Source organism: Perca flavescens, chromosome 1 (genome assembly GCF_004354835.1).
Source record: "Perca flavescens isolate YP-PL-M2 chromosome 1, PFLA_1.0, whole genome shotgun sequence".
In the NCBI taxonomy this organism is placed as follows: Eukaryota; Metazoa; Chordata; class Actinopteri; order Perciformes; family Percidae; genus Perca; species Perca flavescens.
The window spans coordinates 4,613,911-4,632,500 of NC_041331.1; the positions used below are offsets into that span (position 1 = coordinate 4,613,911).

The 18,590-nt window shown below is 43.6% G+C and overlaps 1 protein-coding gene across 2 annotated transcripts in view; it reads left to right on the forward strand.

Annotated features, from left to right (window-relative positions):
• Nucleotides 1-9,165: 9,165 nt before the first annotated feature.
• The window catches only part of tshz3b (teashirt zinc finger homeobox 3b), a 42,099-nt gene continuing 32,674 nt past the window's right edge, over nucleotides 9,166-18,590 (forward strand). Inside the window, exons 1-2 of one of the 2 annotated variants that reach the window (XM_028587449.1) lie at nucleotides 9,166-9,227; nucleotides 9,733-10,275. In XM_028587449.1, coding sequence (XP_028443250.1) covers nucleotides 10,236-10,275 — 40 coding nt within the window. In that variant the 5' untranslated portion in view covers nucleotides 9,166-9,227; nucleotides 9,733-10,235. Of the gene's footprint in view, nucleotides 9,228-9,603; nucleotides 10,276-18,590 lie in introns of those variants that run through there. The other variant, XM_028587446.1, reaches the window with a different exon arrangement.

The following is an 18,590-nucleotide window of genomic DNA, read 5'->3' on the forward strand; positions in this document are numbered from 1 at the left end:
TGCAACATGGTGCATCAAATAAATTAGATAAAGAAAAACAGGTACGTAAGTGGACTTAGTGTTTTTTATTTAACAAGGAACTCCCTGGGGCTCTCCAAGGAGCCCTGGTGGTCCCTGAACCTGACTTTGAGAAACCACTATTTTCAAGCAGTATAACCAATGAAGTACAGTAATGGACTGCAGTGGCCTGAAGTGTAGCTATGAAGTCTTCCCTAATGGCTCTAGCACATGTGTGTCTGGCTTTCAGCCCTCTCATTAACGTCACTGGACACTGTATACTCTGTGTGTGTGTGTGTGTGTGTGTGTGTGTGTGTGTGTGTGTGTGTGTGTGTGTGTGTGTGTCTGTGTGTGATGCTGTTTGCCAATTTAGAAAGGCTTAGAGTGCTCCAGTGATCTCATCTCCTCTTAAGTTTGCTCACCCTGTGGCTGTGTGTGTGTGTGCGCGTGTGTAACACAATTTATTGTGTACTACATGTAGAAGAGTATACTAAATTCACAGGTGAGGGTTGTCTTTCAATCTTTAGCAACTGGAATTATGGAATATGTGTCACTTCCTTTTATGGAAGATAGCTTCCTTTTTCTTCATTTTTTATGTTTAGTAAATGTTTCTATATTCATTTTTTTTCAGTTACAGATGTTGCATCTCTGGTTTATGAATAAGCAAGACCTGTGTGTGTGTGTGTGTGTGTGTGTGTGTGTGTGTGTGTGTGTGTGTGTGTGTGTGTGTGTGTGTGTGTGTGTGTGGTAAACAGGGTGGTTTGCTCCTTGGAAGAAGGAATTTCCCCCAGCAGTCCCCATCAGTAATAGTGCCTGTAATGAGCTGCAGCTGTCAGCGTGGTTTCCGCACACACACACACACACACAAACACACGCACACAAAACACACACATGTACACAGTGAGGAGGAAGCAGTGACTCACTCAGCAGTGCACGGTCACACTGTACGCTGATAAACAGTGTAACTCATCAGACTTGCATCAGACATGAGACACAAACATTTCCAAAGAAATACCTACTCCTAAAAATATCTGAGCCGGTGAATTTACTTTACAGTTTATGACTATTGTATAACTACAATCACACCATTTGTGCTTCTCACTTTAATGATACAGTGAAATGAAAAATACAAGTTATTATCCTGCCTGTTTTGCTATCTATTGGAATATGTTAAAACACATGTCTAAAGGGCATTTTTGAGCATTTAATTAGTCATTTCCTTGTCTCATTGTATCCACGTATAGCCCATCAATTCATCCAATCAAACTGCACTATAAGACGACCCTTGACCTCGTTAGGTTGATAGCGGTAGAAGCCAGAAGAGCAATATCATGTGACATACAGTAGGTGAGTGGATATTAGCAACAATGTGCATGGTTGCAGTCTAATTTCTCCCTCGTCCTCCACCTCCTGCTCTAACAATGTGGATAAAGGAAGCTGAAGGTGCTCTCGTTGCCATTTCACTGCATCTTAAAAAAGTTTACAATAATTGCTTATGGACATGATTTTAAATTGATGACGTTTCCAAAGGTCTGCTAGAGAAAATTAGACATTACTTCTGCTTGGATCTGAGACACCCCAACTGTAAAACATATAGTCAAATACAATAGAGTTTACAATAAATGCTCTATGTCTGCGATTGGTGATGTTTTTTTGCACTACTGCTACAAAATACCAAATAATGCATGCTTACCCCATGTAATACATACAACATGTACTTATTTGGTGTAATAATGCTTACTTTGTGACCGGCATCAAATGTGAAAGCCAAGCTTGGGTCAAAAAGGAAGGGTTACTTCTACGTAAATCCTCTGCCGGGCATTTAACAAGGTTAGAAGATAAGAAAACAGTATTTCAAAGGTAGAAAATACTGGTTTATTTTGAGATCATTGATATTATTTTTATACATTCATCGGTGGCGACTGTGGGATCTCACACATTTTAAACCTGCCTTTTCTGGACATTTTATTTTGCAACGTTGTTTGCAGGATTTTGTTGGAATTAGGACAAGAATGCAAGCATTACTGGGTGCTTTGATTTCATTATTATAATTTGAGATCAATCATGGACAATCACGTGTCTTTTGTTCATGTGATCAAGTTGTTCATTTGTACCTAAGTCGTTGACTAATTTCTGTCTTCATCACATTTTAACCGGAATATTAGCTGAGGAGCCAGTGTATAATATATCATTTAACTATTTTCTTATTGGTAACAGTTACCCAGAATACACATAAATCAAAAGCTGCTGATTCAGGCTAATGAAGCATCAGTCGGGACTACTGGAACTCCCTCAGACTTTCCTGGCACTGGCCCACCAGGCTTCCCAACAAGTCGTTCTACTAGGTTGGCTTTATTCCACCTAAAAACAACAGTCACAGCCAGTGTACGGAATATTGAGAAAAAATAATTAACGCAGCTCATACCAGCCCAGCTGAGCCAGCTTTGTGTTTTGACTGGCCTGGCCCTCGGTGACCTCTGCCAATTTTTTATCTCATTTCACCCTAACTTTGTAGATCAGACTTTAATTTTGAAGCGCGGACCACAGGACAGTGATGAATAGGCTACATCAAGGAGGGCTTAAATTACCCCTCTCCCTGGTGGCAACACTGACCGCAAGGAGAGGTGTGTGTGTGTGTGTGTGTCTGTCTGTGTCTGTGTCTGTGTGTGTGTGTGTGTGTGTGTGTGTGTGTGTGTGTGTGTGTGTGTGTGTGTGTGTGTGTGGTGACCTAGTAACAGCAGACAGAGAAAGAAAGAGGGCTGGTCAGCATTTGCCCTCTCAACCCTGCTAGCTCCGCAGCACACCCAACTAGGTGGGGAGGGAGGGAGGGGGAGGGAGGGAGAGAGAGAGAGAGAGAGAGAGAGAGAGAGAGAGAGGGAGCGCCCACTTCATCTTTTTCAGCTTCTCGTGTCGATGCCTTGTCTTGTTTTTTGGTGGCACTGTAACTTTTAAGGTTATTTGAGGAAAGTCCAACCCTGGCCTCCTTTTTGTTTCTTTCTCTCTCCATGCAAATATAGGTTCTTTTTTTTAGGGAACACCACCACCAGCGGAGAGTTTTGGAGGTCATTCAGATATCGACGGAATCTTAACAGTACATAATAAAATAGTCCGTCTTGGCCAACAGCCACAGCACGGCCTAAAGCTGAGGGGAAGAAAATCACAAACAGGGTGACAAAAAGCAAATTTCTGGGCAGGAAAAAAAAAAACTATTATAGGAGTTTAAAGGATGCTTGTGGTTGTGGACTTCTCCTTTCAGCCTGTCCAACTTAGTAGGTAGATCTGTTTTTCCGCATTAACAATCTTCTTTGTGCAAGAATTTATTTGAACTTAAGTGGCATTCTTGATACTGAAGGAGGATTAGGGCCACATGTGAAAAATGTATTTGAAATTTGAGTCAGTCAGAATTATGAAATAAAGTCAGGATCTGACTTTTATTCTCAGAATTCTGACTTTAAATTGTAAATTCCAAATTTTGACTTTAAACTTAGAACTCGGGCCCTTATTGCTATTAACACCTCACAGAATATGCAGTAGGAGGGAGTCATATTACTCACTATCATACTAACTGATGTGTTAAGGAGCTTATTCAAGCAAGCTTCCATTAAAACTTTACATGCAAGTTAATTTGGCCTTAGTTACAGTATTGTCACACTTTTTCTCTTTTCTCTTTATTGTCACAGTTATGTCTCATGTTGACAACTGATCAAATGCCTCAGGGGCTGTGTGTGTGTACAGTTTAGGGTTAAGGGTTTACTAATATTTCTTGAATTCTTTTCTTTTTATTTCCCTGCGTGTTTTCCAAGCTGCTCTGCGGACTGCTCCCCTCCTCCCTCCCCCTGGCTCTTTATCCAGTCTACTAGAAACCAGTGTGCCGTGAAGCCGGTGCTCCACGCCGGCTCTCCACGCCAACGTGATCATCGAAGAAGATGAAGAAGAAGAAGAAGAAGAAGAAGAAGAAGAAGAAGAAGAAGAAGAAGAAGAAGAAGAAGAAGAAGAAGAAGAAGGAGGAGGAAGAAAAAAAAGTAAATCGCGTATGGTGTAGAGTGCTGGGGCTCAGAGAAGTTGTTCTCTAACCCCCCCCCTCCGTTTCTACTGAACCGAACGCATCTATTTGTGTTTTTGTTTGAGGGGGCGGGTATTCACCAAAGCCTAATCTGGACTGTGACAAAGTCCCTGCAGCTAATAGAATATGATGTCGGAACTTTAAAAGTCGCATTTACTGGAGAAGTTTCTAGGAAGTGTATGAAGGAAACCTAAAAAAATATGTTTTTCTCATGATACATCCATGTGATAAATGACGTGTTGTAGGTCACCAAATATGGCCTACCATTTAAATAAAAAAAAAAAACGGAATAAAAGAAAAAGAAAAGAAAATTAATACTTTAGTCAATTTCGACCGTACCTGGGGTGCTCATTACTAAATAACAGAGATAATAAAACGACAGGATCGAATTTGGACTCACCCAGTCCAGCGTGAGTGCCATAACCGTGCCATGCCGTGCGTCCGTGGAGAGCGGTTTGGAGCTCCGGCTTGTGCGTAAAGAGAGCAGCGGCAGCAGAAGGCAAAGGCGAGGTCCCGATTCCCTCACTACAGCCCCCCTTCGCCACACACACACACACACACACACACACACACACACACACACACACACACACACGCACACGCGGAATACTGAGGGAACACCGGCATAAATGACTGACCTTTTTGCGTAAAACAGAGGTTTTACTCTCGCTCTCTCACACACACACACACACACACACACACACACACGGCACGTATTAAGATCTGTTTAACTGTTGGTGGAATCGATATTATATTTGGTTATGATTAACTTCATCACTTGTGTATTCATTTCCCCCGCGTCCTTTTAAATAGAGTTTTTGGCTCCAACCACTTAAATATGAGTCATCCACGCGCTTATTCCTGTTTGCATCTGTCTTTATACAGTCCGCGTCCTACAGTATCAAACTCTATTATGTCACCACAGATTTATTTCTCTACTGTATATACGATGCGCATTGTTTTTTAGAGGGAAGAAATAATCCGTTCATACCATCAGTGGAACTTGTGTCACGGCAGAGAGTTGAATTAAATTAGTTTTAATATCAGTGAGAACATGAAAACACAGCGACATGCTGTGATATGTGATATTTATCCTATAGGATATATAGGCCCACTGGCAAGAATGAACAACGTCTGAATTTTGTTATTATTTTCTAATGCAGTAGTTTTCTTGTGTGGCACCAACAGGACAGTAATTAAATGGTCGTGATTTGCTCATGCAGTTTATATAGCCTATATTATTTTATATATATATATATATATATATATATATATATATATATATATATATATATATATATATATATATAGTTATTGATATATAAACCTGTCTATAACAATATAATTGTGAAACAAAGAGAAAAACAGGAAACGCACCACTGCATCGTGCGCAAAACCATCTTTGCGCCATAAAGTTTTGTTTTCTTTCACAATAATCTGAAAGTAAAAAAAATAAAAAATGAATAGAAATTAGAGAAAGATTCAGTGGGGTTCCCAGATGAACAGTAAACTGCGTAATCTGCGCCAGCATTACACCGCGACTCGAGTCTCCTCGTCTACAACAAAGTTCGATTCCAGACAGACAGTTCCATACATCGATGAGTTCCGGCAATTAGCGGCTGTACCTGCTGTGAACACTGCTATTAAATGACTTTTAGTGACACATCTCAGTGATTTCCTCAGTGCTTTAAGCACAGTGCAGCTGTCAATCCATCGCCTTCACAACATTTTAACGGGTTTGGAAAGTTTTATGGAAACGTTTTAATAGGTGATTAGTCTCTCTCTCTCTCTCTCTCTCTCTCTCTCTCTCTCTCTCTCTCTCTCTCTCTCTCACACACACACACACACACACACACACACACGCATGCACGCACGCACACACACACACACACACACACACACACACACACACACACACACACACACACACACACACACAATGTACGTTAAGAAATGACCGAATAATTAGCAACGTTAAAACGAATATGACTTTGTTTGATTATTAAAAATGCACTAGTAAAAAATGGAATTTGAAATTATAACGAAAATGAAGGGGAAAAAAATAGCCATGTAAATAAAGCACACTAATTTAAAAGTCATAACTGGCCTGATATTATGTGAAATAGAATATCCCCACTGGGATGTTGACCATTCATACTTGTGTACGAGCCTCAACAATAGTACTTTGGCGTCCTGATTTTATTTCACACATCGGTGGCTGAGAGGAATTAGACTACAACTCTAAAAACTGCGGCTACCACCGTTTTATATTTACCATAAAGTGCAAGTTCAAAGTAAAAAAAAAAAATTGCCCAAAGTCGCATATTGAATGTTATCCCTACAGACACATCTGGCACATCAGGAACTGTTACGGACCTATAAACCCAGTTCAGCCCCGACCGGTATACATCTCCAGGTCCCGATCACAGCCTATCTAACGCTTTAAACTGTAAGATCACACGACTTTAAAGAGGGAACATGAATGAATGTGTGCAACAAATTTGAGTTTTGTGTTAATGTGTTTGGAAAGGGTATGAATCACTCTGTCTCTCTCTAAGGTAGGCGTAGTGGATCACCATGTCTGTATGTCTACATCCCCATTACTGAATGCAATGTGCCAAGATTTGTCAAAGGACAGATCACCTAATATCTCCCCATGTGTGCTGCACTGATTAAAAAAGAAAAAAAAAGAAAACATTGCATGGTATGGTAAAATATATTTAATTACTGAACTAATTAAGAAAATTCAAACTGTTAGGGGTTAAGTTTGACGGATTTTAGACATGTAAAATGATGAACAATTGCGACCCACTTGTATTTACTTGATGTATAGAAGTTAGAAGAAGAGAAGGAAGTGAGGAAGTTAGAAGGAAGGGACCTCGCCAAATTATCACTTCATAACGTAATAAGGTAGATATTGCTATGAGATTTGCTGCTGACCAAAAGGCAGAATTCGCACTGGCCAGGGCACCTTAGCAGGTACACATTGCGGTTTGTAAGCGGACATGTTTCATATGAGTGCTTCTCAGAAGAAAAAAAAAGAATTATATTTCAAGCAAATTCAATTTTTGTCATCCGAGCGCAACGCACCGAAAACCCCGCCGAGCCTGACATGAAATATTTAGAAAATGTTGTTTTATACTGAGGAAGTTGAAGTATTCCCATGTCTAAAAATCCCGACCCTTGAGACTAGTTGATTTCTTTCTGCTCGTGTAGATATTTAGGAAGGAGAATGAAATTGCTGGCGCCGCGAGTGGCAAAAAAAGAAAACACTCGGACTCCTATTTGGGAGAGAAAATGTCACACAAACGCGCAGCGCGCACGCTGACGGGCTTTTAAGAAAGAGGGGCTTTGTCAATCAGACGGAGAGGAGAGAGCTCTCCATCGGGCGCGGGCGCGTTGTGCGCGTGTTTGCGTGCATGCGTGTGTGAAGGAGTGTTATGTTTGAGTGTACACACTGAGGGGAGGGAGGGGGAGGGGGATTGTAGTATCGCAAGGAATGTGCGCACGGCAGCTGTGTGTGTGTGTGTGTGTGTGTGTGTGTGTGTGTGTGTGTGTGTGTGTGTGACACTGATGGATGCGCCAATGGAAAGACGGACAGATGCTTGGGCGGATCTAACGGCATGCAGTGGTGAGAGCGGGCGCACACAGTCTCGGCGAGATTAGGGCGAAAACATCCTCGATCGGCGGAGAGTCACCCAATCACCGACCCCTTCCCCACCGAGCCCCCCGGTGGAAACGCAGCAGGAAACGGACAAACTCCCCGGGTTTTACCCGAGGAGCGACACGTGGAGAAAGAAAGAGGCTGAAGAGATCTGATTCCCTCGGCGGATCCGACGGGAAGAAAAAAGCCCTTTCTCCGGCTATTGATGAGCGCGAGAGACGAGGCGCAGCGCAGCAGCACCACATCTGGCGCAAAGGAGGACAGGAGGTGAGAGAAAGATAGCCTTTTGGCAACTCACCCGTATATTGCTCTCTCTCTCTCTCTCTCTCTCTGTCTCTCTCTTGTTCTTCAATTCCCTTCTTCAAGAATCCTCTATCCTTTGTTTTGTGTTTTTTTTTGCACCGCCGTGAAGCCATCCACCCTGCCTGAGGATTGCCTGGAAAACACAGGAGAATATTTTGGATCCACTTCACCAACTCAGTTGAATCCAAAAACTTTTTTTTTTATTCCTAGCTGTAAGGTGAAACACAGCGAGGAAAAGAAGAAAAAACAAATTGAATTTTGAATAACCTACATCTCAACTAAGGAGGATTTTGAGCTTACCTGTGGAGGAAAAAAAAAAGAAAGACTTTATTCCGTTCTGTGGCAAATAAAAGGAACGGCGCTTTGCTTGGTGAGTTTTTTTGTTTTTTTTGTTCTGTTTTTGCGCCTCCCTGGTCACTTGAGGCGCAGGAAGGACGGAGAGCCGAGCGCAGTTTTTTGGAGACACGTCTGATTTCGCTGCGTGGCTGATTTAAATAGCTCCTATCAGGCCACGGAAAGACAAAAAAAACGGGAGAAAAGTAGCATCAGCGGCCAACAAAGTGTTTGGCAGAAGGCGCTCCAGCCAGCCTGCCTGCCTGCATGGGAGCAGCCCGTCCCCTCCGCCTCCTCCTCCTCATGTACATTATTACAACCAGGGAGACCCAATCAAGCACGTATCTCATCGATTGAGACACACACACACACACACACGCGCGCGCGCGCACTTACACTAACGCGCGCGTGCACACGCACGCATACTGACTGTGTGACTTGGCCCTTTTAGCGGATTTTTCAAAGCGCTCTCGGACAAAATATCGAGGCTAGGGCAGCGTGCGGGTGACCCTTCCCGGTTGTCACCTCCTCCTCTTCTTTTTCTTCTTCTTCTTCTTCTTCTTCCTCCTCTTTTCTCCTCCTCCGCTGTCGGTCCGGAGAATAACAAACTGAGAAAAAGCTGCATGTGGCTCCCCCCACCCACACCCCCCTTCTTCATCTTTTTCTCTCTTCTTCTCTCGCCGCCAAACAGGACTTGCCAGAGCCGAATGGATTTTTATGAGATGGTTTCAGGCACGTTTCGGCTGGTCCACCTTTTGGCTTTGAATTGCGCGTGATTTTCCCGGGGAGGGAGGAAAAAAAGAGCAAAGAAATAAATAAAAAAAAAAAAAAGCTCATGGATAGCGCGGCGGAGGATCAGCCCGTAAAGTAAGTATGCATTTCCGTTCTGATCACGCTCTCCGTCAGCCTGTGTGTGTGTGTGTGTGTTTGTGTGCTTGTGAATCATACTGAATATATGTGTGATTTTTTCCTCAGGCTGCCATGTGTCTGCATGTGTGCTTCTCTCTTTTAGACCCCATCTGCAATACGAATGACATTACGCACGTTTCCAAACCCATATAGCCAAGAAGCTTCGGGATTAGCCTGCTGGTGTGGAATAAACGGGGGATAGAACGAGGCAGTGACTGACAGACAGAAAGAGAGTGAGAGGGGTAAGAGAGCCAGAGAGAGAGAGAGAGAGAGGGGGGGGAGAGAGAGGGAGAGAGAGAGAGAGAGACAGAGACAGGGAGCTACGTGACGCCTATCAGCGGCGGAGAGGTTGAGCCGTAGAGGAGGCGCAGGGCTTCAGTTGTGTCAGCTCTTGATGTGTTGTCCCCCTTGTTTGCGGACTTTTGACTGACGCGATCACTTTGGTTTTATCCCCCCTTTCAAGCTCGCCTGTTGCAGCCTCCGACGCCAAGTAAAGAGGATCACACGGAGACACGAGGCGCTTTCTTTTTTTTTATTTTTTCCTTTTTTAAACCTCCGTACTCTGTGTTTTTCTACCGCGGAGAGCGTCCGCCCCCCCTCGATCTGTTCCTGCTCCCGCCGCGTCCATCCAAGAGTCGGAGCGGGCGAGAGAGCGACCGAGCGACCGCCAGAGAGAGAGCAGCCAACCGGAGGAGTCACGCTGATTTTTCCCCCCCTCCTCCTCTCTCCCTTTTTTTATTATCTTCGCATCTACTGGTGATTTCTTATTTTTTTTATTTTTTGGTGTGTGTTCGAAAACTGCACACCCTCCCCTCCTTACCCACACCCACCCCGATCTATGTGGGAGCCCTGAGAGCGCACCCAGGGGGGTGGGAAACTGTGTATCAAAGCTCCGCGGATCCCCCAAAAGCAGCATCGAATCACCGGGGCCAGAGAAGAACTCCCTACCGGGCCCACGAAGCCGATATGCCGCGGAGGAAGCAGGAGGCGCCTCGGCGCGCCGCAGGTACGCACTGGCTTTTGGCTTTAATCAAATTTACCTCTCTCTCTCTCTCTCTCTCTCTCTCTCTCTCTCTCTCTCTCTCTCTCTCTCTCTCTCTCTCTCACTTTCTCTCTCTCACCTCTCTCTATTGTGACCCCCCCCTCCTCCCCGCCTCCCTCATTGACTTACTTTTCATTATTATTTTCCTCACCCCGCAAACACATCTTTTGTTGTGTCCTGTAAACTAAGGAAAAGGGCAAACATCTAGCACTCTGGATACACTCTCTCTCTCTCTCTCTCTCTCTCTCTCACACACACACACACACACACACACACACACACACACAGGATACACAGCTCCTGTGCCCTCACCACAACTTTTGCCTTCTCATTCTATACATATCTTGTCATTTTCTGTTGACAATTCTTCCGATTGTAATCAGCCAATGTGCAATATCAACCATCCCTCTGTTACAGCACATTATCTGGGGTTTAAATGAAATAGTCGGATCAGCAGACAAATCCATCTCTAACTAATAGTCACTTTTTAAGCCAAAATGCCAAACGTTTGTAGTTGTCAGCCTCTTGATTTCGAGTGTTTACTTGTTATCTCTGTTGTACTCTCACTGGAAAACTGTGCAGGGCATGTTTTGCAATTTTTCTGATGTTTTCATACGCAAAACAAACATTAAAGCAAATAATGCCCAGATTAAATCTCACTGCAAAATATGCGTTTATAATCTATAGATTTATTCCTAGTTTTCATACACGTGTGTCAGGAAGAGGAAGGGGGAGGGAGGGGGGCTTGGACGGTTACAGGTGTGACCCGGTTGTTAAAGCAATCATCTCGTATTGCTTTTGAAAAAGGTCACAGGTCAGTGCGCGTCAGAGAAAACTAGTGTCAGCGCGAAAAGCCTTTTTTTTCCTTCTCCTGCTGTCCCGTTTGTCATTTTTCCTCTCCTTCTCCTCGGAGAACTTGGTCTTTCGGTACGTCTCTGTCTCTCCCGAACTCTTTTGACTCCTTTCGCGGCGCCTCCTTCCCTCCCTCCTCCTCCTCGTAGACGTTGGACTGTGGAGTTAAGGACGCGTACGGGAGAGGGTTTTGGTGGAACCCGTAGGGTCAGCTGACTGTCACCGAGGCCTTTGATGCTCGCGGATCTCTTTTGGGGGGAAGTGGGATTAACTCTAAAACATCCCCAATAAATTACAGGAAGTGAACTCCTCTAGCACACATTTGTCTCATCTGATCAGTATCTTTCTGTGTTCTCATTGAAACATTACTCTAATAGCCTCTGATACAGTCTGGGTTTGACTGCCTACAGTAGTACTAGTACACTGTGTGATGTTCCCTACAGGAATTTTGGAATGTTTTGATACATAATATTTAGTTTGCTTTGTTCTTTGTCATTCCTTGGAGACTTTAATATAGTAGCCTCTCTCTCGCTCTGACAATTTCTTTGAGACGTACCGTCCCTTGTTTTTCATCATGCTAGGGTCTGGTCTGTTTTTCTTTCTCTCCTTTTCCCCCTTCAGTTTCTGGGAAAGACTTTTCTTTTTAGTCTAAAGATTATCTCACAGCTCGTGGGGGGGCGAGGGAGGGGGGGTGGAGTGTATACTGGAAGAGAGCTTTAATGGACAATTGCCATCTTTGATTTGACGCCTGATTGATTGCCTGTCATCCGGCCGAGCCTTTGATCTGTTCATTCCCGATAAGTGTCAATAAATCACCCCTCCCTTCCTCCCTCCCCATGCTCACTCACTCACTCACTCACTCTTGTAGCAAAGCAGGGCCTGCTGAAGTCACGTCTGGCCACACAAAGTTCCAGCCACTAACACCATTGTTTAATTGCATCTTTGTATCTATTTTATTAGCTTTGATTTCTTACCCCCACCCCCCCCCCCCCCCCTTCGCCTCAGACTTGACGAGGATAAGGAACTGATATCTCGGCCTTTATTTTATGCTCCCATTGAAGTGGCGTGAGCGTTTTAGTGTCCTCATCAGACCATTTACGAGACAGATCATTTGCGCTCGCTTTCACATTTTTGAGATTTTCCGTCAATTAAAAAAAAAAAGAAATCCTTATTTTTTTTCTCTGTATAGCTTTTTGTCTCATCGGGAAAGTGGCTTTGCAGCGCTAATTGCCGTTCGTATTTATTATAGCACAATGTGTAATGATTTATGCGTGACCTTTAACATTTGACTGTTAGCCATTTTACCTTTGCACACTTTGCAACTTTGGTTGTTTTTTTTTTACTCTCAAGGAAATATAGTCTCTACAGCCTACCAGTACACACACACACATAATTACACATGTGCGGTGGTGCATGCTCAGAAGACATGCTGCAATCACTTTAGAGTACATACAAACAAGCATGCAATACTTTTCCACACGCACACACACACACACACACACACACGCACACGGACATAGAGTGGTATGAAAAATGTAACTATTAGCCTAATCGTGAGGCGGAAGACTGGTTTGCTCCATCAGAAGGGCCCGTCATAGAGACTTTGTTTCATATTTGATTTAATTGTCTGCCCTCTGACAGCCACATTCATCAATGGCCCTAATGGTCAATCAGAGGCTGGCACAGAGAGAGAGAGAGAGAGAGAGAGAGAGAGAGAGAGAGAGAGAGAGAGAGAGAGAGAGAGAAAGAGAGAGAGAGAGAGAGAGAGAGAGTCTTATGTATTCTCAGCCCAGGGCCTTACTTGATCAAAATGTTTTAGCCCTAATGGACACAATGGGTGGGGGTAAAGGAATGGGTGGACGGACAGATGGATGGAGGGATGGATGGATGGATGGATGGATGCATAGCGAGATTACTTTTTATTCAACAGGAATGAGCGAGTGAGTGCCGGCAGTGAGAGCGGGAGAGAAAATGAGGCATTTATTTCTTTGATGAGCGTTCGAGAACAAACACGAGGCCGGCGAAGGAGGAGTTTTCATTTTAGACTATTGGCAGCTTCCTTTTTTTTTTTTTTTTTTTTTTACCCTTCATTCCTCCTCCTCCTCCTCCTCCTCCTCCTCCTCCTCCTCCTCCTCTTCCTCCCCACATCTCCTACTCCTTCCCTCCCTCCCTCCCTCCCTCCCTCCCTCCCTCGCTCCCTCCCTCGCTCCCACCCTCGCTCACAGCTGCAAGTTATAAGGTTGAGGAGAACTGCATGGCACAGAAAGAGTGATGACAAATTGATTGCGCCGTAGTGATGGCAAGAGCTATGGGAGGATGGCAAATGATAGGCCTTGATTAGGAATTTGGGAAGGGGGGGGGGGCGGACTACCCCCAACCTTGAGATTCTTCTTTTTTTTTACTTTCTTTCCCTTTTTCCTCTCTTTTTTTGTCACTGATTCAGTCTCTCTGTCCTGGACCTAGAAAATGAAGCATTCTTTAAGGGTTAGTGGTTAAAGACAGCACATATATCATACTGAGCTTCAGCGATTCATTCAACCATCAGATTTGTTCCAATGGCATAAACTCGTAAATCCGGTTAAAGGTCACTGTGTTTATTGAACAGTTCCTTTAAAATATTAATCATTTATTTGGATCATTCCATGTGATCCTAATTGCTCATTACCAGAACGGAGCATATGTACTGTAGATGCACTTGAAAATGGCGTCACTCCTCAGCCAACTCCTCTACCAGGGTTCTGCTCGGGTATTCAGCATGAAGACGTAACCAATTTATTTGACTTTTACACAAGTCTACATCTATCTCTATCCTCTATGTGATCCCACACACTCTTCCCTTCTTTTTTTTCTTTCTCGTCCAACAAACCTCCGCACACACTTCCCCGCAACCGGCGGCGGAGCGCGTTCAGCCGTCTAAAAAGAGGAGTTGTTTTGCCAGCTTCATTAGTGTTCTGCTAATTAGCCCGGCGTCTGATGGATCTCTGACAGGCCTAATGATTGGAGATGACAAGCTCAGCACACTGTCACGCTCGCCAATTAGGTCTGCAGCATACTTGGATGTAATCAACTTGATCTTACACCGTCGCCCCCCCGCCCTCCCATCTCACACACACACACACACACACACACACACACACACACACACACACACACACACACACACACACACCCTTATCCAACCCCACCACAGGTGAGGCTTTGGACAGTGGTGGCGCTGTCTTGAGCGGGTAGGAAGCTAATCCAGGTCACTCCTGAAATTAGCAGTGCTTTTTTTTCTTCTTCCGTGCACCGGACCAGGGCTGTTTTTTTTAAGGTGGCGTTTTAAAGTTGTGTGTTGCCTTTGAAAACTCGGGTCTTTGTAAGTGACGCTGGCCTATTCGTGCACACACGTATACTGCCTGTGCGCGCGCACACTCGCGCCATTTTCCGACCCGAGGGGTATTTATTTTTTCAGCGAGATCAGGAAAGGCCAAAGCTGAGGCGAGCGGCGGGGCTTTTTGTCCGTGGGCTTCAAAGCCGGGCTATAGACCAAACAGATCATTGTTAGGGGAGAGGAAGCATGGACATCACACATCCAGTTTATTTTTCTACCTGTGTTTTCTTTTTTTCACAGTTCCAAATTCTACACATCTTACACGCTCACATGTGCAACTCCGAATCTATTGTTTCTATGTTTCTATGGTTATTTAAAATGAAGGGGGTTTAGCAGTAAGTAGCAGCTGCATGGTGTGTGTGTGTGTGTGTGTGTGTGTGTGTGTGTGTGTGTCTGTGTGTAGAGGTGTATTGTTCTCCTATGAGCCCCCTACAGATTGATGACGTTGACACTGGTCATTATTAGCTACTCAATGACACTTTCCCAGAGTGGAAGGATTTTTTACCCGCGTTGATATTTCAGAAACACCTATCATCAGCAGGGTGTCCAAAGAGGCTAAGCATGATTTATGTAAATATTAACATCAAGACAGATCTGGTTCTGTCCGACAAGAGATAGATGGCAGCCGAGGAGGAAAAGCAGCTGATTTCTGTGATTTCTCTGCCTCCATGTGTGTGTGTGTGTGTGTGTGTGTATACGTCTGCGAGCGTGTGTGTGTGATTGATTGTAGATGAGAGCGAGAGATTAATCATGCTTGATGTGTGTTAACGTTGCACTCGCGGTGGATCTAAGTCGAGATGCAGTGGCCCATTTAAATATACTCACTCTCACACACACACACACACACACACACACACACACACAGATTCACAGGAGGGAGCGGGTACTCTCGCATGTCCTCACAATGCAGACACACACACGTTGTTCGGCTGTGAATAGCACTCATTCCTAACAGGGATTTATAAAAGTGCAGGTCGCTTGTTATTTTACAGAACATTTTATGTGAGAGATGATCTTGTAAAAATACATATCAGAGCCTATAGCCCCCATCCAGGGGGTGGCAATAGGATCTAATGAAACATGTCAATATAATGAAGCTAATTAACCTTGTTCAAAAGGGTCTTGACAATTGTATTAATGATTAAGAGAGTGAACAATTATTTTCATAAACAACGGCTTTCATGCCGCCCACTATTAGCTATAATGGTCTTTTTAGGTCATCCCAGGCAGCTGTTGTATTGACTGGTAAAAATAGTATTATTTATTATTATATTGCACACTCATTAAGTATGTTACCCGCTACATTTTTCTACTACTTTTATCTAATAACTTTTCTTCTGTTTGTTTTTTTTGTTTTTTTTAATAATGGTGACTTTTGGATAAAATATGTCATCTCATTGAGACTTAGTCCCAACTGTTCACCTTTTTATTGCATCCCTCTTCAACATTTCAAAGCTTGTCACCTGGTGTTGGGAAGGTTACTTTGGAAATGTAGTAGGTTACCAATTTCAAGTTACCCTATTTCAAGTATATATATATATATATATAATTTATTTCATAGCCTAGTTTTTTACAGAAAGAATTCAGATGTAATGCCTAACGTAATCATGAACATTTTCCTAGGTAACTGTTATTTAGTTAAACATTTTAGCCAGTAACTGTAACGGATTACAGTTACCTTTACTGTGTAATTAAATGACGTAATGCTATTACATGTAACGAGTTACTCTCCAATGCTGGGAATGCCATGTAAGACATGGTAGAAGAACTGTTAAAGTTTGTCATCGAGAGATGACATTCAGAGGTTACTCATCCTAGAAGTGAACGTCACATCCGTTCCTGTTCCTACTCAAGTGGTTGTGTATTTGAATAACAGCGCTTTAAAGTTCCCCATCTGCGGTCCATAACTCTGAAAGGTGGTGGTCTGTTTTTTATGCATACGCGCCGACCGTTTCCCACCTCGCTCGGGCTCACACACATTAACTCTTTTCGAATTGCACCGATCGTTCGTCTGCTCGTTCTCCGATGTAACAAGAACCTGCTGACAGATCAGATTGAGGAAGGAGAAAAATGAGGGGAGTGTTTTTTTTTATTTTATTTTTTTTAAATGGACTGTAATACATGTATAGGGTTCCCTAAACCTTAATTTATTCAGTTAGTATGCCATGTCGTTATGTGTGGGATAGAATTGCACTCAGCAAACATTTAAATAAGGGCATTGCCTTAAACCTTAGTCTTTTTGTCTCCGATTATCAAATGGTTAATAACTGACTTTCACGTTCAGATTTGTCTGGAGAATAGTTGTAAAAGTATGAAATGTGTTTCATATTATTGTCGCCGTCCTCAAGGGTCAAGCGCTCGGATGGAGGGTAGAGATTGGAACTGGGTGCAGACTTTCCATGATCTTATAAAAATGCGTTGCCATGGCAAAATCCCGTTCCTTATCAGGCTGATGACATTGTAATCACCACATTTACCTTTAATTTTTTTAAGAATAGCTTTATGTTTTTCCAAAGTTGTGTAAGGTTGATCTTAAACACATTTTGTCATATTTCTTTTAATTTTTTTCAGCATAGTTTCTTCTAAGCCAGTGGTTCCCAACCTGGGGACCGAGACCCCCACAAGGGGGTCACGAGATTAATCTATGAGGTCTTTAGAACAATCTAGGTGTAAGAAATAAGCCTAATTAATAAGAAAAATTCTGCAACACAAATTGATGTCTGTATTTGGATATTTCTTGTAAAATAAATTCTGATCCGATCTGTTCAGGACACAAAAGAATATCCAACTGAAACAATATCGGGAAGCAAAGTTGCTCTTCGACTGAACTGCTCACTCACGTAGATCACATAGATGTGATGCAACCTGAGACGAGAGATCAGACATCACTTTTTTGGTGTGTGCTAACAAGCGAAAAAAAAAAAGAGGCTGGGAACCAGTTTCAGGACATTCAGTTTATCGAGCAAGCTACCTCGGCCGGTTCAAGTTGTCCCGAATCCCAAATCGGCCCTCAGTAGCCCGTCTCTGACTACAGCTTACCATGTTTTCTGAACTTTTGCATGCATGCTGAGCTGCAAACACTTTCAGTTTGCAGCCGGTCTCAGTCCTGCTCCCTGCATTATACTTTGTGCGGAGTGAGTCTTTCCCAGGCAGCTAACTGACACTGTGATTAGTTATGGCCTTCCTCTGCCTTTCTCAGTGCTCCTGCCCCACTACACTCTGCCACAATGAAACAAGAGAGGAAAAAAAAAAAAAAAAAAGAAGATATAAAGTGGGAGAACTGTTGCATAGTTAAATATTCTATCATAGGGGAAAGACAGAAAAGGTAATGAGATTGTAAAAAAAGATTATGTGCGCGGGCAGGAGACAGTAGGAGCAAATGAAAACGCAAGTAAGTAGACAAACGACAATCATAGAGAGAGAGACACAGAGGAAGGGGGAGGAAGAGGGAGCTACAGCTCCCTAGTCTCTCTCTCCCCCCCCCTCCCCTTTTCCTTTCCCTTCCCTTCCTTGAGGATAAGTGGCTGATGGTTTATAAACAGTGTTTCTTTTCCTCCCTCTCCCAGAATCTTCCGTCATGGCTCCCATTAGGTTGACAGCTGTCAATTAGAGCTCCCTTGGTCTGGCGCTCTGCACTTTATTGCAGGCGGTTGATGCTGTCATTTTGCTCCCAGTTTCGCCTTGAGCGTTATCACGAGCGCTCAAACAGTCAATAGCTGATGCATCAGCAGTTATTTCTTAAATTGGCTCACAAGGCTGCATCCTTTCCTCATTTTTTTTCCCCCTCCCCTTCCCCTTCCTCCCCAATTCTTCGCCCTCTCTTGTCGCTCCATCTCCTCCCCGTTTCTCCCTTTTTCTTCCCCAAAAGATCATTTTTTTGCGAGGAGAGGGCAATGGGTTGTGTGCAAAGAGCGCAAGGGAGACACAGGACACATACAGTGCACACTAGAGCTGGGCGATATGGAGAAAATCAAATATCATCATAGACTACCGGTGATTTCACAAAATGTTAACACCATGAGAGTTTTGATAGATAATCACCAATAATGTGGAT